The sequence below is a fragment of the Alligator sinensis genome, unplaced genomic scaffold (genome assembly GCF_000455745.1).
Source record: "Alligator sinensis unplaced genomic scaffold, ASM45574v1 scaffold447_1, whole genome shotgun sequence".
Taxonomy (NCBI): domain Eukaryota; kingdom Metazoa; phylum Chordata; order Crocodylia; family Alligatoridae; genus Alligator; species Alligator sinensis.
This window is the reverse complement of record NW_005842123.1, coordinates 812,136-829,499: the sequence shown is the minus strand read 5'-3', so window position 1 is coordinate 829,499 and position 17,364 is coordinate 812,136. Positions and strand designations below refer to the sequence as shown.

General features: G+C 40.4%; 1 protein-coding gene across 1 annotated transcript in view; it reads left to right on the top strand.

The window, feature by feature from the left end:
- OTOG (otogelin) overlaps nucleotides 1–17,364 on the top strand; it is a 170,557-nt gene that overhangs the window by 133,436 nt on the left and 19,757 nt on the right. The window contains exons 39-47 of the mRNA XM_006024882.1: nucleotides 2,804–3,024; nucleotides 6,304–6,442; nucleotides 9,485–9,679; nucleotides 11,568–11,780; nucleotides 12,904–13,008; nucleotides 14,196–14,306; nucleotides 15,478–15,579; nucleotides 16,075–16,173; nucleotides 17,155–17,195. Of these exons, the coding sequence (XP_006024944.1) occupies nucleotides 2,804–3,024; nucleotides 6,304–6,442; nucleotides 9,485–9,679; nucleotides 11,568–11,780; nucleotides 12,904–13,008; nucleotides 14,196–14,306; nucleotides 15,478–15,579; nucleotides 16,075–16,173; nucleotides 17,155–17,195 (1,226 nt within the window). The remainder of the gene's footprint in view (nucleotides 1–2,803; nucleotides 3,025–6,303; nucleotides 6,443–9,484; nucleotides 9,680–11,567; nucleotides 11,781–12,903; nucleotides 13,009–14,195; nucleotides 14,307–15,477; nucleotides 15,580–16,074; nucleotides 16,174–17,154; nucleotides 17,196–17,364) is intronic.

The following is a 17,364-nucleotide window of genomic DNA, read 5'->3' as shown; positions in this document are numbered from 1 at the left end:
TCCTGCTGAGCTCCCCAGCAAATCTCAATGTTTTGTTTGTAAAATTTCCTTTACAGTAGGATTTAGTCTCCAACTTCCCCACATGGGGAAAAGCATCACATTTTCAGCAATAACACTATAGAAAGTAATGCTTCTCAGTTCCATTGTTTCCATCCTATTTTGTTCCACGAGCCTCTCTCTTACAAGAACTTCTCAAGCTTCATAACATGACAAATACTTCACCTAGAAATGTTGTTCATGGATGAGATAATTGAAGCTTCCAAAAGCTTTCTTCTGCTCCTAGGTCTTGTTTCTGGACCACTGAAGTAATTTGAAGTTTTGCCAGTTAATTCAGTAAAAAGAGAATCTGGCAAAAATTATGAAGCAGACTGGTTCTCATTTTATTGAGAAACGACTAGATCAGTTTAGAATTATGGGACAAATATCTTTAGAATTTGTCATGTAAGTTTGGAGAAACTGTTTGAAAAAAACTTTCTAAAATCTCTTTGGATGAAACAGTACTTCTCTGGAAAAAGGGATGGTGAATGTGTCCTTTATAGTTGATGGTCCCTAAAAGAACCTCCAAAGCAGACCAGTGAGATTCAACTTTTCTGATTTGACCAAATTTCTAGCTATAGTCCTCCCTTCCATGGCACAGTATTTCCCCTGTCCCAAGGTCCTTCAAGGTTGCCAACTATCTTAGCTTAAACAGAACTGAAATGCGATGCTGTCTTCTGAGTAATGAACGCAGGAAAGAGCGATTCCTTCCAGCTGAGGAGTGATATTAATGTCTCTCCCAGTGCCAAAAGCTGCACTTTGATATACTATCTCTTAAGCCAATAGCTGCTTAGCTTAGCCCAGAAGTAGCAGAACAAGCATACTACATTTTAAGAAATTTTAAATAAAACTTAAATGGAGTATTTATCTCATGCTCTATTATTTCTGACATTTCATGGGCACTCTCCCACTGCTTAGACCTCTGGCTTAGACCTTGCATTTTCTGTTAATCCAAGAGGTGCCTTGTTTTTGTTTTAAAATACATTTTTGCCTAATGCTCAAAAAATTGAGTATGTGTAACGTTATAACACCCTCCCTCCCCTAAACAACTCCTCCCTTGTATTGATGTACCTCTTCATGGGAAGAATTAATTTTGTTCCAGATTTAGATTCATCCTAAGTGGAGCCTTTCAGTTATACCAGATTTTGTTGAAAGTGGTGAGTCTACATTACAGATCAATGCCCACTTTGGACTACTATATATTAAGTCAAATCAGCTACACTCTGGAAGGTTCTTCCTTTTGCCTCTTTACACAGAGGCTGCTATGAAAGTGTCCCAATTCTTTCCTAAAACTTTTGTGGTCCCTCCCTCTCTAAAAGGAGTGGGGCCGTAGTCCTACCTTTCTAGTCATAAGCAATAGAATTAGGTGGTTTCAGAGCAGGGTGTATGCTGCTCCTTTCTTGTCCTTATGTCCAAGCTACGAACTTGTATAAGGAATTTGTGACGGGGCCAGTTTAAAGCTGGATCTCAACTTTGGCCCTCCCACCTGTCTGTTTGGGGCAGTCTGCCCAACCTTGCCTGCCATGACTTGCTGTTAATAAGCTGGTGTAAAATGCAAGAGGCTGCCCATTTTAATGCCCCAATGCCAGGGGACATTGTATGCGACTCTGTACTGCCCCTGTATTGTGTCCCATGCCTCACAGATGGCATCATAAATAGATCATAACTGCAGCCTGAGGTTGGGCCAGCTCTGCCCCTGACTGGGCCTCACTCATTGGGCTCAGTGCCCTCATTCACACTGGGCTCCTTGCCTCTCACTGGGCTCCATGCCCCACGCTAGGCTCCATGCCCTTTTCCAGACTCTGGGCTCCTTGTCCCACTCTGGACCCCCTTGGTCCTGGTGGCCTCCTTGCCAGGTTACCCCCCAGATTGTGGGGGCTAGGGTTATAAGGTGCCCCTCCCTGCCTTTCACTGGGGAGGCAACTGACCTGGCATTTCTGGGGAGCTACCCCACCACAGGCAGCCCCACCAGGCCATCCTTCCTTAGCAGGGTGCAGTTTTCAGTCGTACCCAGGACCAGGAGCCTCCTGCTATCCCCATAGCTCCTGACCTTGCCTCTAAGATGTTCCAAGTAGCAGCTCAGTCAGGTGATGTTTCTTTGGCTGCCAGCAACAGACTGCTGCCTCAGTCCTGAGATCCTGGATCTAAAATGGAGGCAGGTCAGGCCTCTCCTCCTATCCTAGGGCTCTGCTGTAATCATGTGACTGCCTCATTAGGGAAAGCCCACACCTGCTGGCCACCCTGCTGCCTGGTCTCAAACCTTAAAGTGGCAGGCACCAAATGCCCTGCCACAGAACTCTTATAGTATCTCCCTAATTCAGAGGGGTTTCTGAAGATAAGTACATCAAAGAGTTTTTAGGCACTTGATACTATGGTAATGGTAACTATATTCAGTTCTTAAATACTTAGGATCAATAAAGAATTCTTTCTGAGGCCCTAGGTGCAATAAGTATCCCTTCATCCATTCCCTTGTTTTGTTTTGTTTTGTTTTTACTTCATGCCCTTTATTCCCTTCTCTGTATTTTACAGAACGGGTTTTTTTTTTCCTTAATTTTCATACTGCTATGTTTGTGGACACATTTTGGTCCTACTAAAACCCACTGGGTGTTGAACTATGGTGCTAAGTTGCTATGTAAATGGTAGATTTATTGGTTTTAATCAGATAATCTAATTCTTATTTTACCATGCCACTTCAGTTATGCTTTAAAAATGAACTGTTCACAATCCATAACAATACTAATATAATTTTTACTGTGGAAATGTGCAGGTTTCTGTGATGGAAACTCAGAAAATGACCTGATGCTACCCAACAAGGCAGTTCTAAATAAAACTGATGCTCCATCAATTTTTATGGACAGCTGGCAGGTGCCAGGCACGTTAATGTATATTGGAGAAGACAGACATCAGGACAGTAATTGTTCAGTCATGGACTGCTCTGAGTGTTTAAGTCTTGTGCTGAACCAGACTTTCAGCAGGTGTCATCCTTATGTATGTTTACTTTCCTTTAGCTTTATTATTTGAGACAGATTTAATTTTCAATTAATTTAATTTTTTGTCACATTATTTGTTGTGTAACTACATAAAATGCATTATTAATTTCATGAATGGTACATGTCCATTCTAGTATATTTCTCAATTAATTGTGGACTTGAATATTAACTGAAGAATGCAGCTGAAACATGATATTGGTGATATATTTAACTAATAGTTGATGTTTGTCATATAGGTGTAATAACAACACCTTTGTCTTCTTGCTCTGTAAAGCAAACTTAAATACAGGTATAACAATTAAAAGTGGCCCACTTAAGGATTCAAATAGATCAAAGTAGATTAATAGATTCAATGCTAAAAGTGAAGGTGGAGAGAGCATGACAGTAAATGTGAATCTCAAAAGGATTAGCCTTAAAATAAAATATATAACTGAAGTGAAAGAGAAAAAACTCTAAATACTTTTTAAATGTGGGGATAAATGAATTGAGAGAGATTTCATTGGAAAGAAAGCAGGCTACAACTTAGAACCCACCACGGCAATGGCACAATTTTGTTTGTGTATTTAATCTATTGGTGTTAATTTGCAAAGTGGCCTTTGCTATAGCATCCATCTGTATGGTGACCCAACATAGGGAGATCGTTGATTCTTCAGTGGTCTAATGGTGTGAGTGATCCTACATGATGCCATGACCTAAACATTAAATGGTTTTAATGACCAAGAGTTCTATCTTACAATCAGTCATTATCTAGGCTGAAAGTTTAAAGATCACTCATGAAAAAATGTGCCGTTGTATTCTGACAGAACTTCAGGCTATGGACAAGTACAATAATGGATCCTTGTTGAGAGAGGTGTTTTCTTACTGTGAAGTTGTAGTGGGATAAATAATTATATGAGGAAAAGTTTTTAAAAAGCTCTGATTCCCATTTTGAAAAGTGATTAGGAGCTTAAGGGACTAAACACTTGATACTTTTACATCAGTGTAACTTTTGAGTACAGCAACATAAGTAAAAGAGTGGAAATAATAAATGTAAGAATGTAATTTACTGGCATCTGGTGCAGAGCTTTCCTGGAATAAAACTATACTAGAAGAGGTTATAATTGTGGAGGTATCATGTATCCACTTCTTGGGATAGGTGTTGGTTCAGTGCAAATAAACTCCTAGCCATTTAATGCGAAGGAGCTGTAGTTGTACTTACTGTGGTACAAATGGGAGAACTCTGATAGTCTGTCCAGATAATGGTGTAATTTTCATCAATATACAAGAAAAAAAGTATGCTCATGAGTGTTAATAAGGCTTATATTTGTGCCCTCAGTCCTGCTGCCTTCTCTTGAGCTTTTCAGCATATCTTTACCATTAATTTACCATGCCAGGAGGCAGCATGGCAACATATGCCTTGCTTTCCTATATGCAGTGTCTCCAGAACCAGAAGTAGTGTAGTTACATTCACATAGAACTAATTATCTTCACCCAGCTAATTATCTTTGTTCCTCAGCAAAGCTAATTGGTTTACCTGCAGTGCTGCGCTAAGTTATTTTGATTCCTTCTGGTTTGGTGACTAGCATGAGCAGATCAGTGCAGCATGTTTCACTATAGGTGCTGCATGGCCATGTTTGAAGAGTTGTTCAGGCATGATTTTAGATGTCTGTGAATATGGAACTTAGGGGCTTTTGAAAATGTTATGCATCAACTGTGCAAATTGTACAGTTTTAACACACATTCAGCGCACACAGTTAACATAATTATCCATTCCACCTTGGCTGAGTTTTCCATTATGGGAGCCAAGGAGACCTGATAAAGGAACAAATCCTAACATTACATGAAAAAGTTCATTAGCATAATTTTACTCCACCTTGTGCTCTCTAGCAATTCACTTGAAGTTTCACTGTTGTAAAGGTGGAGGAACATAGTGACTGATCGATCATACTGTGGACCTCAGGCCTACTAGTTTTGAATATTCTCCATTATCCAATTATCTGTACCAGTGGTGCCCAACCTACCTGGGCTGGAGGTCGAATGAGTGCTACAGGTTTGGTCAGCAGGCCGGATCTAGTGCATAGGATTGACTTGGCTTCGTGCATTTCAGATTGAACCCACTGCCCTGGTCCTGGCTCCATGCATGCCAGATTGGGCCTACTGTCTGTCCTGTATGCATCAAATCAGGTTTGCCACCCTGGTCTCACATGTTGGCCCAGTCCAACACAAGGGGCCATATCATCTGGCCACAGGGCTTGGAAATTTGGTAGCTGGGGAGTGATAGCAGTGTTAATTGCCACAAATTTCCACAGGATCCTCTGCTGCCAAATTTCCAGATGTTGGGTGAGCCTCCACAGGCTAGATCAGGCCCAAGGGCTAGAGGTTGAACACCACTGTTCTATGCCATAATAGCCCAATTGGAACCTCCCTAAAACAAACAACAGACAAATATATACAGTACAGGTTATTTAACAAACCCTGACAGAAAAATTATTTACAAGTTAGAAACATTTTGGGAATTTAACTTGCACGCTGATTGGTAGTCAAATGTGTAGAATCTGCCTTTTCTACAAGATGCTTTTTTATATTAATAAGCCTAAACTCTCTCTCAAGCCTCCAGGGGCGGGCACCAAAACTAACCCCTGCTTCAAAGTTCTGACAATATCTGGACAGGAAATAGGTAGTCAAAGTTAGAGGAGAGGTCAGTATCTTAAAGAAAATATAGAGCAAAAGGAATAACAATGGAATGGAGCACATCATGACAAAAATGCTTGTGCCTTCCACTAGGAAAAATAATAATAGCTTTTACAGTCAGTATTTCTAATAATTTGGGTCATAATCTGGTGCCTTGCTGTTAGATGCCCCTTGAAAATAAGGTTGCAGTATTGTAGCCATTATGGCTCAGGGAATATTTGAAAAGCAAGGTGTTTTTTTTTTTAATAAAATCTTTTATTGGACCAGCTGTGTTGTTGGAAGAGCTGTTAAATAAGCTTTCCTCTGGTCTTGACTGAAAGGAAATGTATGCCTGAAAGGTGATCTGACATCTCTCCTAACTACATAGTTGGTTCAAAAAAAATATCACCAATAATAAGTCCTTTTCATAAAATCAGAAAATGTAATGGCACAGTGCTTGCTTTGATTGTGCTTGCTTTGAGTCTTATCCTCTGGGCTTGTGATTTCCCTGTTCTTAACTCTATAGCAGTATACTAGATCCCTGAAGTTATGGACCCATTCACTGTATAATGACTGTATAAAAGTATATACTTGCTTTGCAGCATTAAGTCATTTACTTTTTTATTAGGTTCCACCTGAATTATTCTGTGATCTCTGGGTCCAGGATGTGGAATACATTCAAAATCCATGTGTAGCACAAGCTGCCTACGTAGCCATGTGTAACAAATTTAATATCTGCATAGAATGGAGAAGCTCGGATTACTGCCGTAAGTACTGTGTACCAAGGTATACTGCATGCACTGAAGGGATTAAGATTGCCAGACCACAGTGCCCAGCAAATTGAAGCTAATCCAGCTGGTTTTAGCTTGGTGTGCTCATAGGAGTATATCCCATAAATTGGTCTGACTTTTTTGTGCCAACACATACACTTGGATCAAAAGCCTAGTTCAAAAAGTAACCAAATTTTTTTTTATTAATGTATTTTGTGTTCTAGGTTAAATCAGCCAAATCAGTTCCAAATCATATCAGTTGAGTAGAACTCAGTTATTCCAAAAAACCATATCAACTGAGTAGGCAGAATTCAATCATTCTAAAGACCATGTATGGCACTACAACCAGTGAGCATCCTCCACCCCAGGCTCTCACCCTGGGACTTCAAATGCTTCCAAATCCATTGGCAGGCATTCTACGTGCAGGCCAAACCCAAAGGTCTTGGGATTCAGATGCCCTCACTAAGACATTTGATCTGAGCCAAAAGTAACCAGATGCTGAGGTGACGGGAAATAATAAAATCTCTCTTATATAACACTTATCATAACCAGTACATCTCAGTGCACTTTAAAATGGAGGTGAGCATTATTGTACCTAGTTTACAGATCAGGAAACTGAGGCATGGCAATGGGAAAGTGCTTTTTTAAACACCTGTTCCTTGTCTTCCACTGAAAAAGAGATAATAACATTTATTTGAGTACACAGATTTGTGTTTGCCTGGAACATGTGTTCAAAACAGGACTGTCCCAGCAAAAATGGGACATATGGTCACCCTCAGTACTACAGAAATGTAGTACTAAAAACAGTGGTGACGCATAGAGGGTGCATGTGCACTGGTGCACCCCCTGACAGGCAGTGTTCCCCACTTAGGCAATGGGCACAGGAGGCAGGCAACAGCACTGGTGCCTCCCCTGAGAGCGCCGGCCGGACAGTGGGGGCGCCAGGAGAAGTGATCCCCGTGGTGCCCCTGCAGCCGATTGTGGTGACCAGGGGCCACAGTGAGATTGACCGTGGGGGAACCCCCCTGGTTGCTGAATGGTCAGTGGGGGGGGGGGGGGGGGGCGCGCCCCCCCCCCCCCCCACTCAGGAGGCACCAGCTGCCCATGACTAAAAATATGGTCTATGTTTACCAAAACAAATAAACTGTTGAGATCAAAACACTCACAGATCTGAGCTGTACATGGAGAAGGCATGAACCAAAAAGAATGATAAAAGAGAAAGGAAACCTAAGTCAAGGAAGAGAAATAGTTGTCCATGGCTCCAATGGCTGCTTGAAAAGTGAGAGACTTATGGGTGAAACCAGCTCAGTAATTAAGAAAACTAAATATGACTGTCCTTACATAGGAAAAGTATGTGTGCATAGATCAGATAAAAAGCCTTCATGCAGGAGTGCATAATATTTTTGTTAAAGAAACAGTCATTGTAAACAAGTAAGATACAGTAATTTTGATACTTACATCACCTAATATTGATAATACTTGCAAATCATTATTTTTAAAATGGAGCTTACAAGTAAAGTTCCTGGAAATGTGTTCGTGACATGTTGATGACTTTTGAAGATAGGCATTGCCCTGTTCCTTTGCTATACCACAGTGACCTCTGCTGGCATTTATATATGAAAGGCAAAAACCTTGAAGTCGCTTCTGTTTTCTGATCACTGGGCATAGATGTGTTGCGACAGTATGTTAAGAGCCCAGATTCCTCTGACTATGGGGGTGTACTGTTTTTTCCTGTGGAACATCATGACTGTTTAGTAGTAATTAGTTAAGTAAGATCAACTCCTTCTCCTAACTAGCTCTCATGGTATTTGTCTTAATTAAAGCCTTCCCATTCTTGAGCAGGTGCTCCCTGTGAGAACTGAGCTTTGACCTCCCCTTATTGCCATCATTCCAGATCACATATCTCTGAGTCACTTGGGCATCATTGTATCCTCGGACAGACTAAGCATGCAGTACTCACACGAGATATTTGCAGAGCCATAGTGCATATACATATGCAGGCTATATAATATATGCACGTCTACCATTTAATACCCTCATCATCCATAGATTCTTCAGGATACCTGTCTGCACAGTAGTCATAGATATCACTAGAGTAAAGAGACTGATCATTACTAAAAACAAACAGTCTCTCCCTCTAAATCCATGTTACTGGCTGCAGCATTCTGGCCATAAATGTTCTCTATTTATGGGTTACCACAGATAGACCTGTGAAGAGCTGTGTGAAAGAGTGAAAACTTTCTATGCCTATCATGAAGCATCAGCTAAGCCAGAACATGGTTTTGGGTTGTAAGTGAAAATGGAAGACTTGAGGGTTTTGAAGCATGAAAGGGCTGATTTCTATCATCTGAGGATCACAACGGACTGCATCAAAGCCAGATATTGTAATCTAGGGACTGGATATTCTTATTTCAACCTGTTTCCATGCATATGCCTCATGTAAATATATGTACAGGTGCTAGAAAAATATGGAAATGTACAGTTTGTAGTGAATACAAAAGACAGTACCAATGTTCATCATTCAAAGCAATAATTACTTTTAGTAACTACTAAATACAGCAATTTATGAATCCCATTTTTTATTATTTCCAAAAAAATGCTAAGCATAGAGGTTGCCCACATACTCCAGTAATGTGTATATTTACCATTTTCTCTGGCAACTATTTAAACTATTACCAAAATTCTATGTAAGGATCAACACGCTTATATATTTTTATTTTCAGATCTGAACTGTTCTTAAAGGAGGAGAACCTGTGTGGTGGGAAACATTCTCTGCCCCTCCAAAACATTTTCTGTTACCTGGAGTAATAGGAAGAGAAAGAAGTTATATAGTATTTGCAGAATTTGCTGTTGACAGTTCTACATGGATTTATTGATTGCATCTGTATGCTAATCAATACGTATCAGTGCAATGTATGGAATATGAAACAAAGTTAGCATAGTACTCTTTGTTTAATTATTGACCAGATAGTAAGCATTCAGGCTATACATGTTCACAGTGATGGTCTATTTTAAGTGCTCTATTTATTTCTTTGCTAGCCTTTTCCTGCTCCGAAAACTTCTCCTACCAGGCTTGCATACCTGCCTGTGATGTTCCAAGTACTTGCCAGAATAGTGAGCCTGTTCCTTGGGATTCAGAATTGTGCTTGGTGCTAACTGAGGGTTGTGTCTGTGCTGAAGGGAACATCCTACACCGTGCTCATTCTGCTCTCTGTATTCCAGAGGAGAAATGCGGTATGTGTTGATTTGCCTTTTATATTTCTTGTCTGCCAAGGGATGACTAGATTCTTGAATAGATCTTCCTAACTGGTGGAGTTCTGGATCTCACTGTTGGAGCTGATGCTTGGTGGTTTCTGCATATGATTTAAACTGAAACTCTGGTGAGGACACTTAACAGTTGCTCTATTGGGTAAACCAGCAAAGTGGCTCCATCTCATTTAAACTCAGCTGGAAGGTAGTCTTGCAGAAGGTCCTTTTTTACCTAGCTTTACATATGGAATATTTCAGCCCCACATCCTTCAATAGAATCTTTTCAGCTGGAGTCTTCGCTGGAATGGATCCAGGACAGATAGCTACTCAGGATAGGCTCTCTAATGAGGAATCTCATGAACTATAAACATTTTGCATTCTGTATATAGCATTGAATATGTAAAGCAAATTACCTGATTATTTGCATGTTAGATTTTTCTCTGTTACATTTTCAGCCTAGCTCTGTTAAGGAGTCCGTTTTGCTAATGCTAAAACTGCATACAAAATGCATACAGTAGCCATAACACCTTCCTTATTAATTTAGAATAGTTAGGTGAATGTGCCATTTTTATTCCATAGGCAGACAAGGTTCTTTGCATAAATCTGATATCTTTTATTAGACCAACTGAGATAGTTGGAAAAATTCTTTTTTGCAAGCTTTTGGTTATAAATACCCTTTGTCAGGCTGAGGAAGCATTGGTCTGATAAAAGATATCAGATTTACCCAAAGAACCTTGTCTGTCTATGTCCTTAGACTAACACGGCTACAACCTATACCCCTGTATTTTTATTCTGTGGCATTGTCGTGATTTGTCACTGCAATTGTCACTATAATGCCTGTCTGCACAGTCCTAAATCAGGATTTAATCATGCTGGATTCTGTAGAAACATCAGAGATGTCGTTTATAATATCAGGTTATATGAACTATGAAAAATGTAAAATTGTTTTGTCATCAGCATACCATCTGTGATGGTAGCTCATTTTTGTATCAGTGCATCCAGTGCAAAAGGTCAGACTATGGCTTTGTGCAGAATCAAGCGAAGGTAGTCATGCAGTAAGAATTGCTGGGGGAATTATGGCCAATTTAGGAGTGTTCTGTAGGGGCAGTTTCAATGCCTATCTTTCCACCCCTCTTTTTATTTGAATGCATCCTTTTGCTTTCATTCCAGGTGGTGAGCACAAAACAGTGGTGTTAGCCTAGACTTTGGTCCCTAACACACATTACACTTAAGATGTGTTTAATTAGTTAATCATGTCTTAGGTAGTGACCTGGCCATGTGCTCATTCAGGTAGTGGCTTGATAGAAACAGGAATAAGTAACAAAGTTAGTACACAAAATATGTGTACTTTGTTGCTGGTTCCTGTCATGCCTTTAATTGAAAGTGTGGCTATTACTCACAGCTTCTGGAGCATACTCCCATGCTCCAGAGGCTGGGAGCACTGGGTAGCTGTTAGAGGGTCCCAGCTGGGGGAGCACAGCAATCTGTCGTGCTCAGAGTACATGGTACACCTCCATGACTAGGAGCCTTGTCAGTGTTTGTAGCTCCCAGCTGTGGGGGCGCACTCTGCATTAACTGACGGGAATGAAGATTGCTGGTGCAGGGGGAATAACAGGACCAGAATCCCCATGCACCTCTAATATGGTGTGATGAAATCTGATACCTGATTCCACAATCACATCTCCAGCTGTGCATGTGTGGCATGGTAGGAGGGTGATTGTTGGGATTGTGCATCACACCTTCTTTTTAACATCTGCCTTTGGCCTTAAAGACTGTTATAGTTTATAATTACACACCTGTTGCAAAGCAAGTATAAAGAGGTGTACCCATTTGAAGTCACAATAAAATATTTTCTTCTACCACAATAATATAGCCTGTACAGACAGTTCAGGAGCACCCCGTGCAATGGGTGAGATTTGGAAGACCTCTCTGAGTGGATGCTGCATGCACAAATGTGTTGACAATGAAACCATTATTCCTGTGGAACACAACTGCTCACATGTTCATGATCTGGAATGTCAGCGCTTTGGGGAGCTAGCCCTGATTGTTCCCAATGATGACACATGTTGTCCTGAGAAGATGTGTAGTAAGTATACTTAACAGTATATGAAATTTTGTTCCTGGCATATGCAGCTTCTTTTATTATATGGCTTGCTTCTGTACTGGCCTGGTAGGGAGGACTTCTTTTCTGGTTGTTTGGACTTATTAATTTAATGTGAATTGAAGTTTGTGTCTGCTCCTTTCAGTGTCAGTTGAACTTGTAACAATTGCTAGAAACAACTGGAGCCTACAGATACTTTAATGCCAGAGTTTCCAACTTGGCCAGATCTGGGCCATGGGGTTCCTTGTGGACCAGTTCCAAAATGCAGAGGTCTTTGTGGGCTGATTCTGGACCTACCTCCAGTGGCTGGGCAAGCAGCTCCTGCATCCATGGGGGTTAACACTGCCATCACTCATCCTGTCACTGCTGAAATGAGTCCCCAACAGGACTCTATACTTGAGAATTTGGTGGCAGGATGAGTGGTGGAGGCATTAAGTCCTGCCATTCCCTGAGCTGCTGTGTCATTTCAAGGAGTCACCAGGAGTTAAAGCTGCTGCTGCTTGCCCCAGTGGTGATTTCCAGCCCCTCCAGAAACCCTGTAGACTGGCTGACATGGCTCCCCACAGGCCAAATCTAGCATGCAGGCTGTGTGTTTGATGCCCCTGCTTTGATATATTCAAATACAGATGAGTCAATAAAAGTAATCCCTTATTTACTAGAAAAGTAACTTACGTAATTGGTTATCTTCTTTGCAAAGCAAAATAGCATAAAATCCAGAATTTAATAACCCCCCTTTCTATCTATACTTAGCTAGAAGATTCATTTTTTGAATGAAAAAGTTGCAAGTTTGTTTATTTTCTAGCCATTGACAAAGATATTGGATAGATGCAATGAACTCCCCACAGGGAGTGGATTTTTCAGTTGGAATTTTCACAAGTATTTAGCTCTGACTTTAGCTTACTTTGCTTCCACTGGGCACTTTAAACAAATCCCGCCATTAGCTTTTATTTATTTATTTATTTTTTGCATGTGCTTGTTTTCATTTGGGGAATGTTAATGATGAACTACAATCGCAGTTTGATGTTTTTCCGCTTAATATCTCTTACCTCTATTGAAAATTGTAGAAGTTCATAATTTCTTTTTTTCTTGTATGCATATTTCTTTTAAGTTTGCAATATGAGCCTTTGTGAACCATTAATCCCTGAATGTAAAGTCTTGGAAAAGCTGGTCACTTATTACCAGGAAGATTCCTGTTGTCCGAACTACACTTGTGGTAGGTACCTTTTAAACCACCCCCCCCCCCCCCCCCCAACTATTTTTTTTTCACCAAAATTTCTGTTTAATAAAAGCATATAGATCAGAAGGTCTCACTGAACTTCACTGTGAACAGGTAGTGGCAAAACTAGCCCATTTTCAAAATGAATCAGGTTTCATAGGAAAACATATCAGTGCCGACTTCATTACTAATATGTCTATGCATAGGACTCACTTTCACTTAGAAGCTTGGGGATCACGAGGAAGGATTTCTGGAGGGTGCCTATACACATGCAGCAAGGCTTTTCCGATGCACTGTAATTACATAATTAATCAAGTCTGTTGGAGCGCTCCAGCAGACTCCAGTGTCATGTGTATCAGCATCCTCATGCTGAAAAATGGCGCTGGGAGCACTTTAAAACAAGTTAAAGCATCCCTGTTTTTCAGCGCGGGGACGTTGATACACGAGACACTCTGGGCACTTTTAATTATGGTGGTTTCCAGAGCCACTCTAATTAATGCACACCCTCCTCCAGAGCATGTGTATAAATACCCCATGATTCTGCAGTGCTTTGGCAAGTGAGGCTTCTATGTCAGGACTAAGCAGAAATGGGACCTAGCTCTGTGGAGTGCTGAGTAAAGGGACTCACTAATGTTCCTGTTGTGGTCTTCCACCTTAAAGGGTTATATCCCAGTGGTTTGAGGCCTGCTATACCCATTGTCACCTGTGTGCTTTCTGGTATTTGGAAGCCAACACTGAGTCTGATACGCACAGATCCTTTTTTTGGCCCATAAGAAAAAGTGTTGATAAGTGTATTAACATCAGCCTCTTTTGAGCCATTCTGTGTATGACTGTCCTGAATAGGCTAGATGGCTCATAGACCTTAACTCAAGTGTATCAGTTCTGCTTTTCTCCTCCAAGTCTTAGGTAAGGAGACACAGAAGTTGCCCCATAGGGATAGTTGCTCTCCCTATCCCTCTGCTTTCTGCATTTGAATGGCATGATCTATATGCTTGCTTATCTTCTTGTGTGATATGTTTATTTGAAGGAATGAGGATGAACATTTATGATTCTGGTTTTGAGAACGGCTAGGCTTTGCTTGTTTTGTGGCTTCTTTCTCCTCTACTCTCATGCTGCAGGTAGAGTACTGTATTTCTGCCAGACACAGACACTACAAAAATCAAATAATATTACACTTGTTTTAGAATGTGATCCAGCAAAGTGTGCATCAATGGAACAGATTCCAAACTGCCGGGAAGACCAAACCTTGATTGCCGCTCGCGTGGAGAGCACCTGCTGTCTATCATATATATGCGGTATGCTATCTTTGCTTGCTTATTTAGAATGGGCATGTTAGCACTAAGGGCTACAGCGAGGGGAGCCACACAACTGTGTAAGGCCTGTAAGGAGCAGTTGTATACTGAGTGCAAAGGACAGGGGAAATGACAGCTATTACTCTAAAGGGAGAAGCAGGAGAGTGATTATGCTAGGGATTGCATGATATTGGAATAAAGCTGGAGATTCCAGCAGAAGGGAAGTGAGGAAAGGCAAGAACAGTAGCTGAACAATGTGTAATTACAGGCAGTTTTATAATAGAAGTTATGGGGTCATCAAAAACTTCCAAACCGATCCTCCTCTAACATCACAAACCACAAAGCAGTCCTAACACTCTGTAACTGACTTAGGTCTTCAGTACAAAATCCTAAAGGCCTCAGAAACTATGCTGTGCAGCAGGAACAGTTGAGACCCTGGGCAATGGTAGGAAATTTATTAGATAAAATTGCCCATATGATTCTAGGAAGTAGATGGAGCATGTGTAAAAGTGCCCTGTGTTTTGACTACATGGCTTTCAGTGGAGCACAGACTGAATCTTCCTGAACTGGTATCTTAAGTTCAAAGCATTTAAGGAAAATGGAAGTATATTTTCACTGTTAGCAGCCTTTTGTGGGCACTCTGTTAACATGGAAATGCTGTGCTGACTTTGGGTCTTTTCTCTGTCTCAGGCTCCTGGCTTTCTCCCTGTGGTTTAAATTGTGAACCTTTACACTGAAAGCACCTGTGATTCCAAAATTTCAGGATTACAGCTTTGTTGTAAATTCAAATGGGAGAATAAAACAAGTGTAAAGGGAAAAGCCTCTTGTAGGAGCCGAAGTCAGAGCTCAGGCAGAGTAAAGGTGTTATAAGACACCAGTGTGTGGCAGTCTCATAACATAATAGAAAAAGAAACAGAGTTTGAGGTTTAGCCAGAGTGAGCAGAATAGCCTTCCCAAAGGTGTCCACTGCCCTTTGTCTCATAAGTAACCAAGATAGTTATTCCATGTAAAAAGGGAAGGGAAAGCTGATCTAAAATTGATCCCCTGTTCTCTAGAGGCCATGCAGTTCCCTCCTCAGGCACCTAGGACAAACATGAATAGCTGTGCATCCTATATAATGAAAACATAATCAGTTTTCTTCTAAGGCTTAGATTTTAATATTTGTTTCCTTCAGCATGCGGGGCTTGCTCTGATCAAATTCCAAAATGTCAGGAAGGAGAAATGCTTGTTGTAGATGGCAACACTACAGATAGATGTTGTCCTGCATATCAATGCGGTAGGTTGACTTCATTATTTTTCTTCAGACTTCATTTAAGGTAGCAGAGACACTGCTTGGGATTTCACCCTCATAAATATCCAGTGTTAAATAGGTTAGATTATATGCACAACTGGAGCGGGGTATCTAATCTATTATCTATGGCCAAGCATGCAATCTTTATTGTTGAATACTTCATGTTCGTGAGACAATATTGAAACATCTATCTCATGACCAGATATAGATAATTCCTGACACATAATCCAGGAGATTAATCAAGATTAGCGCTATGAATTTCAAAACTAGTTCAAATATATCAATATTAAGAGCAATTATATTGCATATTTTTATTACACGTTACTTAACATTGCATTTGTGGTCACCAATTTTACAAGCTAGGTGCTCTCTAGAGTTTTTAATAAGTGAGCTTTCTACTTCCTATTGTTTCATGTTTCTCTGTATCAAAAATTTATTCAGAACCATGAGCTGATTGCATTTTCTTTACCTTGGTTTTAGTTTGTGAAATTTATCGCTGTCCAGATTTCAAATGTGTGTTGGGGATGTCTTTGGTAGAAGTATGGAGTCCAGAAAAGTGCTGCCCATATCGTACATGTGGTAATGTATTCAATTTTCATTTAACTTATTTTCAATCTGAAGAAGCTGACAAGATATGTGGTGTCTTAGTGTGAAGGCTACCACGTTGTCCAAGATACGGAGTGTGGTTCTGCACTGTAACACAGTATATAGTATTATACTTATCCAGGGAGCAGGCCATTTTGAGGATGTCTCCCACAGACACCTACTGATGAGCAGATGGAATAGAGTATCCATGAAGGAATCTCTTACTGTCTGTGAACTTTTCTGTCTATGGAGAGACCATAAAATGATGCTACATACTTGCAGAGCAATTTGGGGGAACTTGCAGTATTAACAGTTCACTCTTTCTGTTTAGGATGCATAAATAATGTTTTAAAGGTTTTAAAATTATAAGTAGATGTTTTAATACTTAAAAAATTCTTGTACAGTGTTACTGCACCCAACAAATAGATTGCTTGCGAACATCTATAACACCTTCTTATGAGCATCTAAATTTCTATAGCATTTTACTCATTCCTGTAACATACCTCTAACAAGAACGTAATAATTCTTACCCTTTATACAAATACCTTAAATACGAAGTGGGATCTGTTAACCTCTTGATCACTGAATTATGCAAAGGTTGCTTACCAAGGTGGCAAGATATCACCTTTATCTACAAAATGTCTTGAGCTCAGTTCTCTGTTGTCTGGTACCTGATATAATAATTTACATCAGGTGTCACTTGGCCAAGGCAAAGTGAGTAGATGTCTGAATTTTCATAACAGGTGATAACACCAGACTTATATAGAAGTTTGTCATTACAGGGAGAATGTGGTCTATGAAATTAGGATTGGAATTCAGGGTGGAACAGAAAATTTACTACAGTTTTGTACCCAGATCATGAGACATCATCTGTACTGATCATTTGGGAAATGGGGTTTCTGATCATTGACACTGTTTTCATGTGAGTGCCAGGACAGTGTTCTGAATCATAATTTCTGTTGTGCTTTGTTTTAGAATGTGCGTGTGACATAATCGCTAAACCTGAGTGCAAACTGGTATGGAACTCTTCTAATTAAAATATATTATTTTACCATTTTCTCATTGAAACCTATTTAAAAGGTCAGGGAACTGTGAACTTTTTTGTCTTTTCCTCTTTTAAAATTGCTTTAGAGCAGTGATTCCCATGAGATCCTTGCCAGGGGGTCATGGGTTGGCGGGGGGGGG